At 32.2% G+C, this 15,772-nt stretch overlaps 9 protein-coding genes across 9 annotated transcripts; 6 read left to right on the top strand and 3 right to left on the bottom strand.

Annotated features, from left to right (window-relative positions):
• Positions 1–250: 250 nt before the first annotated feature.
• Positions 251–2,771, top strand: LOC131674183 (asparagine synthetase domain-containing protein 1). The gene is made up of 6 exons (XM_058952693.1): positions 251–304; positions 392–586; positions 671–871; positions 949–1,824; positions 1,880–2,292; positions 2,590–2,771. The coding sequence occupies exons 2-6, from the start codon at positions 512–514 to the stop codon at positions 2,762–2,764; spliced, it is 1,740 nt and encodes a 579-aa protein (XP_058808676.1). The 5' UTR covers positions 251–304; positions 392–511; the 3' UTR covers positions 2,765–2,771.
• Positions 2,772–2,891: 120 nt separating this feature from the next.
• On the top strand, positions 2,892–4,683 carry LOC131674196 (malate synthase-like). The gene is made up of 3 exons (XM_058952709.1): positions 2,892–3,025; positions 3,107–3,230; positions 3,320–4,683. The coding sequence occupies exons 1-3, from the start codon at positions 2,978–2,980 to the stop codon at positions 4,681–4,683; spliced, it is 1,536 nt and encodes a 511-aa protein (XP_058808692.1). The 5' UTR covers positions 2,892–2,977.
• Positions 4,684–4,935: 252 nt separating this feature from the next.
• Positions 4,936–6,759, top strand: LOC131674178 (WASH complex subunit 1). Its single transcript, XM_058952688.1, has 4 exons — positions 4,936–5,063; positions 5,162–5,291; positions 5,371–5,926; positions 6,009–6,759. Exons 1-4 carry the CDS (start codon positions 5,042–5,044, stop codon positions 6,747–6,749), a joined length of 1,449 nt encoding a protein of 482 aa, XP_058808671.1. The 5' UTR covers positions 4,936–5,041; the 3' UTR covers positions 6,750–6,759.
• Positions 6,760–6,833: 74 nt separating this feature from the next.
• Positions 6,834–11,912, bottom strand: LOC131674179 (congested-like trachea protein). Its single transcript, XM_058952689.1, has 5 exons — positions 11,571–11,912; positions 11,279–11,393; positions 10,878–11,192; positions 8,058–8,231; positions 6,834–7,974 (listed from the first exon to the last, which is right to left on the bottom strand). The coding sequence occupies exons 1-5, from the start codon at positions 11,664–11,666 to the stop codon at positions 7,787–7,789; spliced, it is 888 nt and encodes a 295-aa protein (XP_058808672.1). The 5' UTR covers positions 11,667–11,912; the 3' UTR covers positions 6,834–7,786.
• LOC131674177 (leucine-rich repeat-containing protein 15-like) lies at positions 8,239–10,869 on the top strand. The gene is given in 6 exon segments (XM_058952687.1): positions 8,239–8,495; positions 8,590–8,719; positions 8,925–9,043; positions 9,117–9,919; positions 9,981–10,530; positions 10,601–10,869. Coding segments are annotated over 6 exon segments (1,815 nt in total). The 5' UTR covers positions 8,239–8,456; the 3' UTR covers positions 10,775–10,869.
• Positions 11,913–11,984: 72 nt separating the features above from the next.
• LOC131674180 (histone H3) lies at positions 11,985–12,653 on the bottom strand. Its single transcript, XM_058952690.1, has one exon. The coding sequence runs from the start codon at positions 12,568–12,570 to the stop codon at positions 12,160–12,162; it is 411 nt and encodes a 136-aa protein (XP_058808673.1). The 5' UTR covers positions 12,571–12,653; the 3' UTR covers positions 11,985–12,159.
• Positions 12,654–12,943: 290 nt separating this feature from the next.
• On the top strand, positions 12,944–13,255 carry LOC131674195 (histone H4). Its single transcript, XM_058952708.1, has one exon. The coding sequence runs from the start codon at positions 12,944–12,946 to the stop codon at positions 13,253–13,255; it is 312 nt and encodes a 103-aa protein (XP_058808691.1).
• Positions 13,256–14,454: 1,199 nt separating this feature from the next.
• LOC131674181 (histone H2A-like) lies at positions 14,455–14,955 on the bottom strand. The gene has a single exon (XM_058952691.1). It carries the CDS (start codon positions 14,875–14,877, stop codon positions 14,497–14,499), a length of 381 nt encoding a protein of 126 aa, XP_058808674.1. The 5' UTR covers positions 14,878–14,955; the 3' UTR covers positions 14,455–14,496.
• A 214-nt stretch (positions 14,956–15,169) lies between these two features.
• Positions 15,170–15,725, top strand: LOC131674182 (histone H2B-like). Its single transcript, XM_058952692.1, has one exon. It carries the CDS (start codon positions 15,173–15,175, stop codon positions 15,551–15,553), a length of 381 nt encoding a protein of 126 aa, XP_058808675.1. The 5' UTR covers positions 15,170–15,172; the 3' UTR covers positions 15,554–15,725.
• The last annotated feature ends 47 nt before the right edge of the window (positions 15,726–15,772 follow it).

The raw sequence follows: 15,772 nt of genomic DNA, 5'->3' as shown, positions 1-15,772 counted from the left end.
CAATATCTACTAGCCGTGGAAATTAATACACATTCGTAAAATTTCTCAATTACTTATTCCGTTATTCACTTTTGTATTGCGCGCTGAATTATATACTACCTAAGGGAGTGTCCACACGGGATACCTTTTCCTTCCCGATCTCGATGCTGTCCCCGTCCGAGTTTTTGTATGCGCACGCCATCTCTATAATTTCGAGTTCATAGATTAAGATGTGTATCTCGCATTCATTATGAAACTTACCACTCAGCTCGAAGTTATAGAGATGGCGTGTGCATATAAAATCTTGGACGGGGATGGCCCCAAGGTCAGGAAGGAAGAGGGATCCCATGTGGATACTCCCTAAACTTAACTGTCAATATTTATATAATAATATATATATATATATATATAGCATATGAGACATGGCAGCCGTTAAGACTGTTTCGTCGTTCATACCGGGCACGTGTACAAAACAGGCATAAGCAGTAGACAGTTTTCTATCAATAAAAATTATAAGTTACTTAATCAAAATATGTGTGGGATATTTTGTTTGATTAATTGTGCAAAGCACGATAAAAATCTTTCAATTAATCATGAATCACGGGAGGTAAATTAGTTATAATAACGTTTTGTTTACATTTTTATGGCTAACTGCTAAGTAAATATTTAATTAGAGAATCATTATTTGCAGTGGTCATTATGCAAAGATGTTATATCAGCAAGGGGACCAGACGGTTTAAATAGTCTAACACAAGGCCTGTCAGAATGGTGGCATGGTCAATTCTATGCAAGCATATTATGGATGCAAGGTGCAAAACCCATTTCACAACCACTAGTTGACAATGACTCCAATATACTTTTATGGAACGGAGACGTATTTTCTGGTGACTTGGTATGTGCATGCAGCATATTGATTTTTCTAATCACTACTTTGAGTGTTAGCATTTGATTTGAAATATTTTTTTTTAGTTTCAAGAAGGGATTTGTGATAGTGAACAAGTTTTGTCAAAGTTGAGTATTACAAATGACATTTATTCAATTTTAAAAAATATTAAGGGCCCCTTTAGTATTATTTATTATCAAAGTTCTTCAAACTTATTATATTTTGCAAGAGACAAGTTTGGCAGGCATAGCTTATTATCCAAAATAACTGAAAATTCACTTTTTTTAACATCTGTTGCGGTTAAGAGTTTAGAAAATATTATAGAATTGCCAGCTGTTGGGCTGTATGTTGCTGATTTGAATGAAAAAAAAATAAAAATAAAATGTCTTCCGTGGAATAAACCAAATAAGAGACTTATTAATATTATAAATAGTTTTAAAGAGAATTACAACGTTGATATAACAGTTGAAATACCATATAGTGTGTTACTTGTAGAAAACTCAGTTATAGATAGTTCATCTACATCTAAAATGGGATTTTTAAAATACCTAGACTATTTTGAGGACTCCAACAAGTTTGATGAAATAATGGAATATTTTTTGAAGCAAAAGGATATTAATCAAATTGTAAATGATTTATTAAAATTATTAAATGAATCAGTTAGAAGAAGAGTAAAGATAATTCCTGATTTGTGTAGAAATTGTACAAAACTTATTTATACTAATGTTGCTAAATGTCAACATACAAAAGTTGGTATTTTATATTCTGGAGGTTTAGATTCAGCTATTTTGGCTGCTATAGCTCATAATCATGTTCCAGTTGACGAAACTATAGATTTGATTAATGTAGCATTTGAAAAGAAAAACAATGCTAATTATGAAGTTCCAGATAGAAAAACTGGAAGACAAACTTTTAATGAGTTATTAAAAATTTGTTCAAACAGGAAATTTAATTTAATTGAGGTAAGAATAATATAAAATCTGCCATAAAATCTGAGCTAAAATATAACTATTCTAGGTCAATGTCTCACAAGAAGAATTGCAAAGAAAAAGATCCACTAAAATTTCTGATTTAGTTTATCCACATGCTACTATTCTAGATGATAGCCTGGCATGTGCTGTTTGGTTCGCTAGTAGAGCAAAGGGAAAAATCAATTTAGAAAATCAATCTTATGAATCAACTTGCAGAGTTCTTTTACTTGGTATGGGAGCTGATGAACAATTTGGTGGTTACATGAGACATAGAACAATTTTAAAACGTAATGGCTGGGATGCTGTGAAAGAAGAGTTGCAATTGGAATTTGATAGAATTTCTGAGAGAAATTTAGGAAGAGATGACCGAATGGTTGCAGATCATGGCAGACAATCTAGATTACCTTATTTGGATGAAGATTTTGTTGACTATGTGCAACAGCTTTTACCATGGGAAAGGTAAGTCATGACATCTATTATTTTATTAAAGTATTTTTGCTTTATTCCTACATATAATTTTTTATTTTTTAATATTAAAAAAAATAATGATAATTAATCGTAAGTCATCTATTATTATTATTATTTTGTTAATACGGTTATTATTTTGTTAATATTGAAAATGAATATTAATTTTTTGTTCACTATTGTTCACTATTATTTTGATATTATTTCGAAAGACTATTTCACGACTCATATGTACTATATAAGTAACTATATAACTATATATCTATTTTATATTATATTTTATCTTATTAGGTGTTGTCCGACAGAAAAATTTCCACCAGGTTTAGGCGATAAGTTAATATTACGCTTAGTAGCTCGAAAAATAAAACTTCATGAGGCAGCAAAATTGCTAAAGCGAGCATTTCAATTTGGTTCGCGAATAGCTGATGGCAAAGAGAACGCCAAGGATATATCAAAACGATTGTAAATCGATGTTTTTCATATTTTTTATACAGAGTTTCCATTTGCCATAACATCAGCTTATCAGCTTCATAAACTTCTACAAAACATTGACTCTTATCTGTATCAGTAGCTCGTTCGACGTCAGTTCGAGTGTACACTTGTATACAGAAGCGTAAATTAAAATAACACAGATATTTTTCAAATAGTTATTGAGTAAATTGCTTGAACATTTTGAAAAATGTATCGATGTACAAGTGAATATCAAGTGTATTTGAGTCCTGCTCCAGTAGGTCTCGAGCATGAATTCAAAACTTTGTTCAATCCAGAAGCTATTGGATTTTTAATTGATCTTAACCTACACTTTCAGAAGAAAATAGACAATTTATACACTGCCAGACTTGAAAGAAAATACTTGCACAAAAAGTGTAATAGAATACCCAAATTTATCAAGTCACATTATAGTGAAGATGACTGGAAAGTAGCACCAGTCAGTAAGTTGCATTTTTCAAAAAATATTTTTCTGAATAATACGAATACAAATCTAGAAATACTTTAGATTCAATTTTTTTAAACTTTTTAGATCATAGACTTGAAAATAGACATTTGGATCTAGGAGACGTTAGTCCTAGTAATTACATTCATTTTATCTCAGCTTTGAAAGCTAATGTTCAAGGAATACAAGCTGACTTTGATGATGGACACTGTCCAACATGGAAAAACCAAATCTTTGGTTTATATAATATTTACAGAGCTGTACATAATCAAATTCCTAATGTGCCAAAAATATCAGAAGCACCAATATTAATGCTTCGACCAAGAGCATGGAACATGATTGAGCATAATATGAGTATTAATGGCAAGGAAATTCCTGGACCTCTTTTTGACTTTGGATTATTAATGTTTCATAATGGGTTTCTTTTATCTCAATGTGAATCTGGACCATTTTTTTACCTATCAAAATTAGAAGGTGCTGGAGAAGCAAAGCTATGGAATGAAATTTTCAGTTGGACCCAATTAAGATTACGCATTCCCTATGGGACAATTAAAGCATGCGTCCTTATTGAAAATATTTTATCTTCTTTTGAAATGGATGGAATTTTATATGAATTAAAAGATCATTCACTAGGCTTAAACTGCGGTATTTGGGACTATGCTGCATCAATTATTTCCAAATTTGGGGATGATTCATCCTTTTTACTGCCTGATAGGAATAAATATGTAGATATAGGTAAACCTTTTTTGAAAAAATATATTGATCTAGTAGTCAAAACTTGTCACAAAAGAAATGCCCATGCAACTGGTGGAATGTCAGCTACACTTTTACCTAATAAAAATTCAAAAGATTTCAATAAAATAATTGAAAACGTTTTGAATAATAAATTGACAGAGATACAAGCAGGAATAGATGGATTCATGGTATATGATTTGAAATTAGTTAAATTTATGAATGATCTTTGGAGAAAATATGGAGGACCTGTATCAAATCAAATACGATTTTCTAGAGAATCTGAAATAATAACAGAACTAGATTTGTTAACTTTACCCAAAGGAGGAGTCACTAAAGAAGGTTTGGTACATAATATCACAGTGGGTATATTGTTTATATTCCATTGGTTATATGGTAAAGGGGTATTTGCTTACAATGGATCTGTTGAAGATTCAGCAACAGCTGAAATATCTAGAGCTCAAATATGGCAATGGATCAGACATGCTGCTCCAATTGAAAATACAGATAATGTTGTTACAAGAAGTCTCGTTTTTAATGAAACTTTTAAAGTTTTTGAAAGACTGACTCAAAATTATTATGATGATCTCGCGAGAGTTAAACTTGCTGTTGCATTTAATGTATTTTTAGAGATTGTAAATCACAGAAATTTTCCTGAATTTATCACAACTTACTTGAATGACACTTATATATTTAGAAAAATGCAAGCTAATTTGTAAATTCATATATTTTAATAAAATAATAAATTCGTTAAAAAAATATTTTATTACTCACATTAACTCCTTAAAAATAAAAATTTTTCTTATTTGTAAAATTGAATTCAATAATCTGACGGCGCTCTATCACTTTTCTTTTCAAAAAGGTTGACCGATAAAGTAGAGTAGTAACTTGCCAGTTTTATTGATTAACGAATTGATGTTTACTGATAGTGATTTGCAAAAACAAACATAACCTGCGAAGTGTATTATTTTCTACTTCAGTAGTAAAGAATGTAGATTTTTATTAATTGATGGTTTTATTGAATTTACGTTCTTAAGTTGAAAATCTCGTTATTTATAATTTTATAGTACTTCTAAAATGCCAGAGAGAATTGAAATATGTAAGTAGAATTCTTTGTTTTCAAGCTATGTATGTCAGTAAAAAATTTTGTTATTGAATTTTCCATCAATATTTTATTTATACATGACATACATTCAGCTGTGATCCCCCAAGATTTGAGACAAGAGGAAACTATTGTACAAATTGCAGAAGCTCTAGACAATTTAGAGTTTGCAGTTTCTCATATTTTTGACTCGATAAATAAACGGATAACAGAAAATGTTGAACGGTATGTAATTATCTTTCTATTTTAATAGATTTGATGTTAATTTTAATAAATTTGATCTTATTAAACATTTTTGGTACAGAATAAGTGCAATTCGAACTCGAGCAGCAAAACTTCAAGGAAAAATAAATTATCTACAGACTAATTTGAATTTAAAGGCAGTTAAATTATATTCTGCTGCAAAGTATCCAGCAATTCATGTTTACAAAGAATATGAACTAGCTGTACAACCTAAATTAAGAAAAAAAATGTTACCTTATGCTATTTATAAAAGTCCAGTTCCAATATCAGATAAAGCAGATATACCACTGACTTCTGGTAGTAAAGTTGAGAATGGACAATATGCTAGTAGTTTGAACATGCAAGAAAAGTTACAATTTTATTATGTCAAATCAAAACCAAATAAAAAAGCAAAATCTTTGGAAGTAGATAAGGAATGGATGTATCAAAATGTTTCTGCTATTGGTTCTTTATTACCTTTCAGTATGAAAGATTCAGGAAATGCCTATAATTTGCAATCTATTCAGAATGATGATAAAAGTCAAATTGAAGATGCTCCAGATTCAATTTTACAACCTTGGCATTCTTCTGAAATAGAATCTCCATCAACTTATCTGTATGCACCAACATTAGGAGAGGTAAGATTGATACAACTTTTCTTTATAGATTTTCTGGTGTAGTTAAAAATAGAAAAATCATTATGACTACTTGAAATTTAAGGCGCCACAAATGAACGTTCCACTCACATTACCCGATCTACCAGGAGTCGTCGATGATGAACGATTTTCTCTTGATTTTAATTTCCAAAATCCCATCGCACCATCTTCGGCAACAGCCACACCATTAGTTCGGAAGGATCCACCTACTGTCGAAGAAAATGTAGAAAATCTGCAAACGATTGAAAAAGCTCCAGTAGCTCCTAAAATAATTCCAATTCCAATCCAGAGTTCAAGTTCCATTCCAGCACAGCCTAAAGAACAAATTCCAAAAGAGACTGCCACTATCGTATCAACGACTAGTCAATCGGTAGTACCTCCTCCACCTCCACCACCATTACCTCCATCGGCAAATCCTCCCGATGAAGAGGAGAAACAACAAACGAAACAACCCGTCAAGAAACCAACTTCGATAAAACCTGCCGCTGGCGACGACAGGAGCAACTTGATGGCTGCAATTCGCGACGCTGGTGGTTTAGGAAAAGCAAAACTTCGACACGCTGAGCCTATTGACAAAAAGGATCGTTGGTCATCGGCCTCGGTTGGCGGCGATCTTATGGCCGACCTGCACGCAACATTGTCTCTACGGCGAAAGGGAATTGCTGGTGCTAGCAGTTCCGGTTTGGCTATGAATGCACTTCAACGATTATCTCAAATAATTCCAGCTCCACCTAAGCCTGGCGAATCATCGGATAGGAACTCGGTCACCAGTGAATCACAAGAGGATGATGGCTGGGAAGACTGAGGTTTTTTCTATAACTGATACATTTAATTCGTAAAATAAATTTATTTTTTAGATAAAATAATTTTCTCTAAATAATTCACAACAAATTCTTTACGAAGTTCATTAATGCAGTATTACATTTTATATATACGGCAAACATCTTTGTGCGCATGGACCACATTAAAGCATTCTTTAGGTTTGATCTAGGTTTTTGTATACTGTTAATCAGTATTACGAGTAATATAAAGAATGAGGAACTGTTTTTGTTACAAACTTTGTTGCATAGGTCCTAATTTTTAAACAAATTTTTACGCAATGTATGAAATCATTTGACAAATGAAAAATAACGGTAACGTACATATGAATAAACCAATTCAAATCAATCGATTATATAAAATAATTCAGCTTTTTACATCCAATATTATATTCAAAAACAATAAAATTCAATGTACATATGTAACCATTGTCCCTTTCCATGATATGTTTATATTCACGTGTTAATGTACCATGGAAAATAGTTTAAAAACTTTTATATCTTTATATGAAAAACATTTTTAACATGGCACTAATAGCAGTGCAATATAGCTTTTCTGTAGATGTATATACATTAATGCATATAAGAATTTACATTTGAAAATTTAAAAATTGTTTTTTACTTTCAAATACTTTCATTTAAGTTCCCTTTGTTCACTGTTTTGTCTTTTGTAAGAAGACACATTTTTCTCTTCTAAATAAAATTTTAGAGGAATGTTACTTTTACTAGTAGGAATTGATAAAAAAATATATAATTTTTACTGAATGCTTCTGCAACGGTTTTCCTACTAGCAAGAGTAAAATTTTCTATTGAAGTTATTAATAACCAATAACACCCAATGTACCAACAAAATCTTATAAATTATTGGACTGAAAATTGCATTGATACCTTTTTAATCCTAATGTACGTATGTGATTGTAAATGCTAATATCATTACTCGATACAAGACTTTTTCTTAATGACTTCAAACACAGATAAAAAACAGTTTCTGTGAAATATGGAGCATTAATATTAAACAGAATGTTTAATAATTTGGGGCTAACCAGTCTAAGAAATTTTTTGCTGCTTCAAAACCTAAGAAGCAAGCTGCATTAGCAGGAACAGCTCTAAGCATTACAGGAGTAAAACCTTTGTAAAGTGCTGCTGGACCTTCCGTTTTCATAAGATGTACAAAAACTTCTCTCACTCCCCTTTTATATGTTCCTTCTGGAGCTGTTCATTAAAAAATTAATAATGTATGATTATGAAATTATTACATAAAATTTTACTTTTAAATCATTTATTTATATATATACCAGTTTGTAGTCGAGATTTTAAAACATCAGGTGGCATTCCAATAACCCAATTGGCAATTCCAGCACAGGCTCCAGCAGTGAGTGTTGATAAGAGACTAATACTTCCATCTTCTTTTGTTAGGCTTCGTTTTACAACTTCATATGTAGTAAAATAAAGTCCACTAGCAGGTACATCTGAAAAAAAATTATCATTTTAAATTTTGAGGAAAACATAATATTCACATACTTCAAGTAATAGTAGAGGATAATATGTGTGGGTAGAGTAGATAATAGACATCCTGTATGATAATAACCACAGCAAGCAAACAGATAATACATGATGGTCTTCAGTTCCTCTCGGTCCAACTGGGTGGGCCGAGATCTCATTTGTGACAAAAATAAATTTTAATTAATTTTATAATGAACTACAGATTGTTACTCTGTATTTTTTTGACCTTGGTACTTAAACATTTTATACCATGAAATAGCATAAAATGTTATTTTCATTTGTGAATAAATATTTATGAATAATAAAAATAAATTTCATCTTTAGAGTCAAAGTAGAACTCAAATAATTGATCTTGGAGGAATTTGGGAAGTACAGTGTCCACGCGAATGTTCTTGTGAATTTCTTCGATATGCTGACTTACCTCTGCATCAATGGATCAATACAACTTCTGAACGTAAGGTATGTTGGAAAAAGCCATACTTACAATTATAAAGATAATTCAAAGATTTTAAATATAATCTCTTATTCTTCACATTATAATTTTCAAAATTTTTAGAGATGTATATAAAAAATTGTACTCTGATAAGATGTTTTTTTCCAAATAAAAAATAATTTTCAATTAAATTAAAAAAAAATAATACTTCAAAACAACATACAAGCAGAAAAATGATTCTAGATAGAAGATCATCCATTGGCAAATGAACTTTTACGAGTAGCAATATGTATTATCACAGGAGATCCAAAAGAACTATTGTCTCAGCTTCCAGAAGATGTACAGGTATATTTTAAAATCTTATAATATAAGTCTAAAATTTATCGAAATAAAATTCATCTCATTGTGTTTATTTTAGATATTTACACTTTTGGAATCTGGTTCTGGTGATAAAGAAATAATTTTGCAATCAGCTGACCTGCAGCGTTTTACTGATTTGATATCATTGGATATACAAGGAATGGAAAGAGATCCTTTGAAAACTAATAATATTTCAGGAAATGATAAAACAGGAATTGTTTTATCAGCTGATACACTTGTTCCACTGGGAACAACTTTGCTCTATTTAAATCTTGAACATGTAACTTTGACTCGTTTGAGCACAACAGATAAAAGCAAAGCAAATCTAATCATTAAGCGGATGAATCCTTTAGAGGATGAACTTGATGTAACATATATAAATCAGACAGGACATAGATTAATTTTCTTAAGTCAACAGTTTAGTGAGAGTACAAATGATAAAGAAATACTTCCATATGACTTATACAAGCAAGAGATGGAAGGTTATCAAGAATCTATTGGTCTTTTTACTGGATTAAGTGCATTGACACATCTTAAAATTCATAATTGTGCTTTGAAAGACATATCTTGGCATATGTTTGATAAATTAGAAAATTTACAATTCCTTTCATTGCAGAGAAATGATTTGAAGTTTATACCAGAATTTTGTTTTTATGGTACTCCTAATTTGCGAATTTTATCTTTAGCTAATAACCAGTTACTTACTATGACTAGTGTAGATTTGGCTGGTTTATTGGTACTTGAAAAACTTGATTTGAGTGGTAACAATTTAACTTTCTTATCAGAACTTTCATTTCCACCATTTCCTGCGCTATTGAGCGCTGATTTTCGTGATAATCCTTTGGATTCAATCTTTGCAAAGTATGTTTTTACAAATTTTTTTATCATAACACAATTTCTTAATTATGAAATTTTGTTACAGTACCTTTGAAGTCATGAATAGAACTACTAAGCTAGAATTAGGAGGTAATGAAGCAAAACTTAAGCTAGGAAAACATGCATTTTTGGGATTAAAAGATCTAGAAGTCTTGTACCTGTACAACATTGAGATATCAGTTTTAGAAAGATTTATTCTTCAAGGAATGCCATCATTGCTAGAATTAAAAATAAAAGGAAATGTTGCTGCTATTGAATATGATGCATTTGTGGATAACAGTAACATTGTTGATTTGGACTTAAGCCATTGCCATTTATCAAAAATATCAATGGATGCATTTTATGGATTAGAGAATGTTAAAAAAATTGATTTATCTTATAATGATTTGGAGTTCATTCCTCCAGGATTATTTTCTATATCACAGCAGAAAAAACTTAAAGAAATATTTTTAATTAAGAATAAGTTGTTAAAATTACCACCAGATTTTTTCAAAAGCTTACGTATGTCCAATAAACAATTTCAAATCCAAAATATAAGATTGGATGGTAATCCTTGGGACTGTAATTGTGAAATGACCTCATGGAATCCTCATATGGTATGCAAATTCAATACTCAATTGACTCTTATAATTAACAATAGTAAAGAAATGTTTTACTTTCTTTTAGGTAAACAGAACAAGAGAAACTGCTCCTAGATGTTTTACGCCAAAGTCCCTGAGAAATTGGGGTGTCTTTTATGCTCTTCGTAAAGGTGGATTAGATTGTCATTGGCCAAAACGCAGACTTAGGAGGAAACATTCAAAAATTCAAAAAAGTTATGTAAATGACGTGAATATTTAAATAAAAGCATTTTGAACTAGATTTCATTATAACAATATTACCTAATAAGTTGTTATATCATACCTGGTGGGTAAAATTTAATAAAAATATATAATTTGTTCACCTCTCAACAATGTAGCACAAGATCCTTTGAATATACTTCTTAAACCTCCTTCTGCATACAATTTTTTGATGCAGTCAATGGGGCCATTGTATTTTGGTGTAGCATTTCCGTGTTGTATCTGTAAAAGACACTTTATTCGCTCACCAGGAGCCATAATAACAGTAGTAAAAATTCCACTAAAAGCTCCAGCATAAAAAATTTGAAGCTCACTGAGTTTTTGATTGGGTTCTGATTGCTGCAACTTTTTACCAATACCGAAACCCAAAAAACTCATGGCAAATATAGGGGCAACACCAACAAGCGGAGCTCCCATGCCTAGTTGTTAAATTAGTAAAGATATTAATTTTTAGGGAAATGACGTGCTGATAGAAAGATTGTTAAAGAAATTTATAGATAATAACCTTTATAAAATCCTCGAAATCCTTCCTTTGTAAAAGTTTGTTTGGCACAGTCAAATGTACCCGTGTAGAGTGGTTTTTCATTAGGTTTAGGAATAGGCATAGTTTGTAGTCGAACCTGTACAAGAATAATTAAACATTCTTAATAGTGGCTTGATTGATAAAGATAATATAAAGATTAGAACAGTCAAAGAGTTGATTACATACATAATGCTTTTATTATTTGTTGGCAATAAAAAATGCAAACAAGGTAAGATTAAGATAATCATGCAAAAATGACGTGTCATAACCTTACTTTAATCGTATCGAGAGGATGACCGACGAGGATGGTGCATACTCCTCCGAAACCTCCACTTAAAAAATATTTAATAGGATTCACGTTTTCCGACATTGTTTTATAGAAAAAATAAATATAAGGTAATATTTGATAGACAAACGAAAACGGACTATCTGATTAAACAATCACGATGACGAGATGACTCGAAAGTGTCGTATTTTATGTGGTATATCTGTTGAATAAAATTGTAGCCAACTTTCGGTCAAGTGGCTCAGGGGTCGTATCAATAGAGAATGTAAATTACTTTCGATTAAGTTTAACAAGTAATGTGCTTGAAAGGTTTGATGTATGTATGTCTAACGTGCTCATTGCTCAGTACTTAGTCATTGAAGACCACGTGCGCATATCCGTAAGTGATATATAAAATATATACTTTTATTATTGTGTAATGGTATCATTTTATTATTGTTGTTATGAAATATTCATATTAAAATTTATTGAAAAATATATAGTATTTCAAATAAAAGCAATGTAATAAAATGTTCAACGTTAAAAAAAATTAGTGGCCCTGAAAAGGGCCGATTATGATGGGACAAAAGATGAACGTTTAAGCACGTTCGCCACGAATGCGTCTTGCCAATTGAATGTCTTTAGGCATGATGGTAACACGCTTAGCGTGGATAGCGCAAAGGTTGGTGTCTTCAAATAGTCCAACAAGGTAAGCCTCGCTAGCTTCTTGAAGAGCCATTACAGCCGAGCTCTGGAAGCGAAGATCAGTCTTGAAGTCTTGAGCGATCTCACGGACAAGGCGTTGGAAAGGCAATTTGCGAATGAGAAGCTCAGTGCTCTTTTGGTAACGACGGATTTCACGAAGAGCGACGGTTCCAGGTCTATAACGATGTGGCTTCTTCACTCCACCGGTTGCTGGCGCACTCTTACGAGCAGCCTTGGTGGCAAGTTGCTTCCTTGGAGCCTTTCCTCCGGTGGATTTGCGAGCGGTTTGCTTGGTACGTGCCATGACGACGCAAAAGAAGTTGTTTTTCGTTAGAAATACTAAACGACAATGTTCTAAAATACTTCATAACCTTTCTTATATACATTTTGTAGCGTACTTGTGATTGGTTAGTTTTTCGGTGGAGAGAGAAAGATGTCATTGCATTCGTATTGGATGATTTCAAAGTGGTGGGAGACGACACTTGGTGAAAGCGCGCGCAACGTCTTAATGAGTAGAGAGCTCACTAGTAATACCAAAATCATTTAAACTGCTCTGATTCGTTGAAAATTCGTGGTAGGGGTTTACACAAGCAGAGAGTATAAAATTGACGATTCTGTGTCCGAAAATATCACTTTGTTGTTTGTCACAGCAGAGAAAATTTTCATTTTAATTCAAGATGACTGGTCGTGGTAAAGGAGGAAAAGGTTTGGGAAAAGGAGGAGCCAAGCGTCATCGTAAAGTGTTACGTGATAACATCCAAGGTATCACAAAACCCGCGATCCGTCGTCTCGCTCGTCGTGGCGGAGTAAAGCGCATTTCTGGTTTGATATATGAAGAAACTCGTGGTGTTCTAAAGGTCTTCCTTGAAAACGTCATTCGTGACGCTGTCACTTACACAGAACACGCCAAGAGAAAGACTGTCACTGCCATGGATGTCGTTTATGCTCTCAAGCGTCAAGGCCGCACTCTCTACGGCTTCGGCGGTTAAACTAAATTCCCATTTCTAAATTAACTAATCGGCCCTTTTCAGGGCCACTAATATTTTTAAACGTTGAATAAACTTTCATATTCCTTAATCACATGCTGATAGTAAAGTTGATAGTATCATTAATAAGATATTAACTCTATTTTGAAAATAGTCCATTGATACATTTAACTAAATGTTTTGAACCTAATTTGAATTTAACAAGCAAAAATTAAGAAATATTTTAAACCTAATTTAAATTTAACAAGCAAAAATTAAGAAATATTTTGAACTTAATTTGAATTTAACGAGCAAAAATTAAAGAATAGTGTAACATTTTATACTCGCATTAAATGTAAATTGAATGAGCTAATTTAGAATCTACAAATATTTTACGTATAAGTCGAAAAGAATATTTCTTATATCTATTAATATAAATACATGCTTAGATGCAACTTTACAATGATTATTAAATGTTTTATATTTTTCAACTATTTCAATTGAGCAAAGAGCAACCTAATAAGATAAACAAAAACACTCGTAGAATATTTGTTGATTAGATCATAGTCCGCACTGTCATGCCAGTGGAAAGACAAGAAAACACGAGATAATGTTTAGCCAAGAAATTCACTCATAAAAAGGAAATTTGCAATAGCATTTTAAACTCACTTTCGAATAAAGAAAATATTAATTGCAAGGCAATTTAATACATTTTATCGGCATTTAACAAGTAAATACTAAATTTTTTTCAGAAATGCGTTACATCAATGAGGCGGATATTTTCTATATTTTTATTAGGTAAACTGATACTCGGCTATCATCGAGGGATAGCATTCAAAATAATTATTAAGATGCAATAAATAAATAAAATATCGTAATTACTTTTTATGATAAATAATCGTCAGTAATCAAAGTCGTGGAGAGAAATATTGGTAATATTTTATAAAATTGATTTTTATTTTAAATAGAATTTATTTCATTCTAATCAATATTTTTTAAGTTTACTTGTTTAATAAAAATAAAATGACAGCCCTATGGCTATTTCAAATAATATAAAAAAATAATTTTGAAATATTGAACTTTTAAGATATTTGGTAAATAAATGAGCTAGAAACATTTTTAAAGTTTTCAAAAATGTTACAAAACAACGTTGGAAAAATAATTTTCGTAAATATGTGGCTTTCAAAAATTATTTGCATACGTTTTAAAATATTTATTGGCCCTGAAAAGGGCCGATTAAAAGTGAAGGGGATCAAAGATGTAAATTACGAAGAACTCTTTTCAGTTTTTTTGGGTAAAAGAACTGCTTGAATGTTTGGCAGAACACCACCTTGGGCGATGGTAACACCAGAGAGCAATTTATTCAATTCTTCGTCATTACGGATGGCAAGTTGAAGATGACGCGGGATGATCCTGGTCTTTTTATTGTCACGAGCGGCATTACCAGCCAATTCCAAAACTTCAGCAGCCAAGTACTCCATGACGGCAGCGAGGTAAACTGGAGCACCAGCACCAACGCGTTCGGCATAGTTGCCTTTACGAAGAAGACGATGAATACGTCCAACGGGGAACTGAAGTCCAGCCCGCGTCGACCGGGTCTTTGACTTTCCCTTGACTTTACCACCACCTTTACCACGTCCAGACATGATGATAAATAATTATAATTCAAAGAGAATAAAATCTCGAAGATACACGATAACGTTTCTTTTACGCTTTTATACCGTAGTACTGTATTCCTTCGCACCAATCACCTTTGCAAACTCAATTCCCACTCTTATTTGTCCACAAAGTTAGCTCAATAGTGGGGAGCTTATCCCCGTCCATACGAGTAGCACGATTGTGATTGGTGCGCTGGAGTTCACATTCACGAAATAAAAGGAAACACCAAACTGACAAAATCGCTTTTCTCGTTCTCGTTAACGTTCAAAGTAGTCAGTTATCATGGCACCTACTGGTAAATCCAGCGGCAAGGCAGTTAAAAAATCTGGTAAAGCCCAGAAAAACATTAACAAAGGAGATAAGAAGAAGCGTGGAAAGAAAAGGAAGGAATCCTACGCCATTTACATCTACAAAGTCTTGAAGCAGGTTCATCCCGATACTGGCGTTTCTAGCAAGGCTATGAGTATTATGAACAGTTTTGTCAACGATATCTTCGAGCGCATTGCTGCAGAAGCTTCTCGTCTGGCTCATTACAACAAGAGATCGACCATCACATCTCGGGAGATTCAGACCGCTGTCAGGCTTCTTCTTCCTGGTGAACTTGCCAAGCACGCTGTCTCTGAAGGCACAAAAGCCGTCACCAAGTATACTAGTTCAAAATAAATTAAGGTTTACTTTTCAAATCGGCCCTTTTCAGGGCCATTAATATTTTTAAACGTATATCAAACTTTACTAGACGCCAATATGCATACTTAGTAATATCATAAATTTCTGTTGTTTTTCATACACAAATGTAGAAAATAAAAACCAGCTTATTTTCGATGAACGCCAAATTACTAAGTTAAAATTGTGAATAAACAGTTTTTATTTCCTTCATTTCAC

The sequence above is a fragment of the Phymastichus coffea genome, unplaced genomic scaffold (genome assembly GCF_024137745.1).
Source record: "Phymastichus coffea isolate CEN01 unplaced genomic scaffold, Cenicafe_Pcof_1.1 PCOF00218, whole genome shotgun sequence".
NCBI lineage: Eukaryota > Metazoa > Arthropoda > Insecta > Hymenoptera > Eulophidae > Phymastichus > Phymastichus coffea.
Note: the sequence above shows the minus strand (reverse complement) of the source record. Positions and strands in the feature narration are given on the sequence as shown.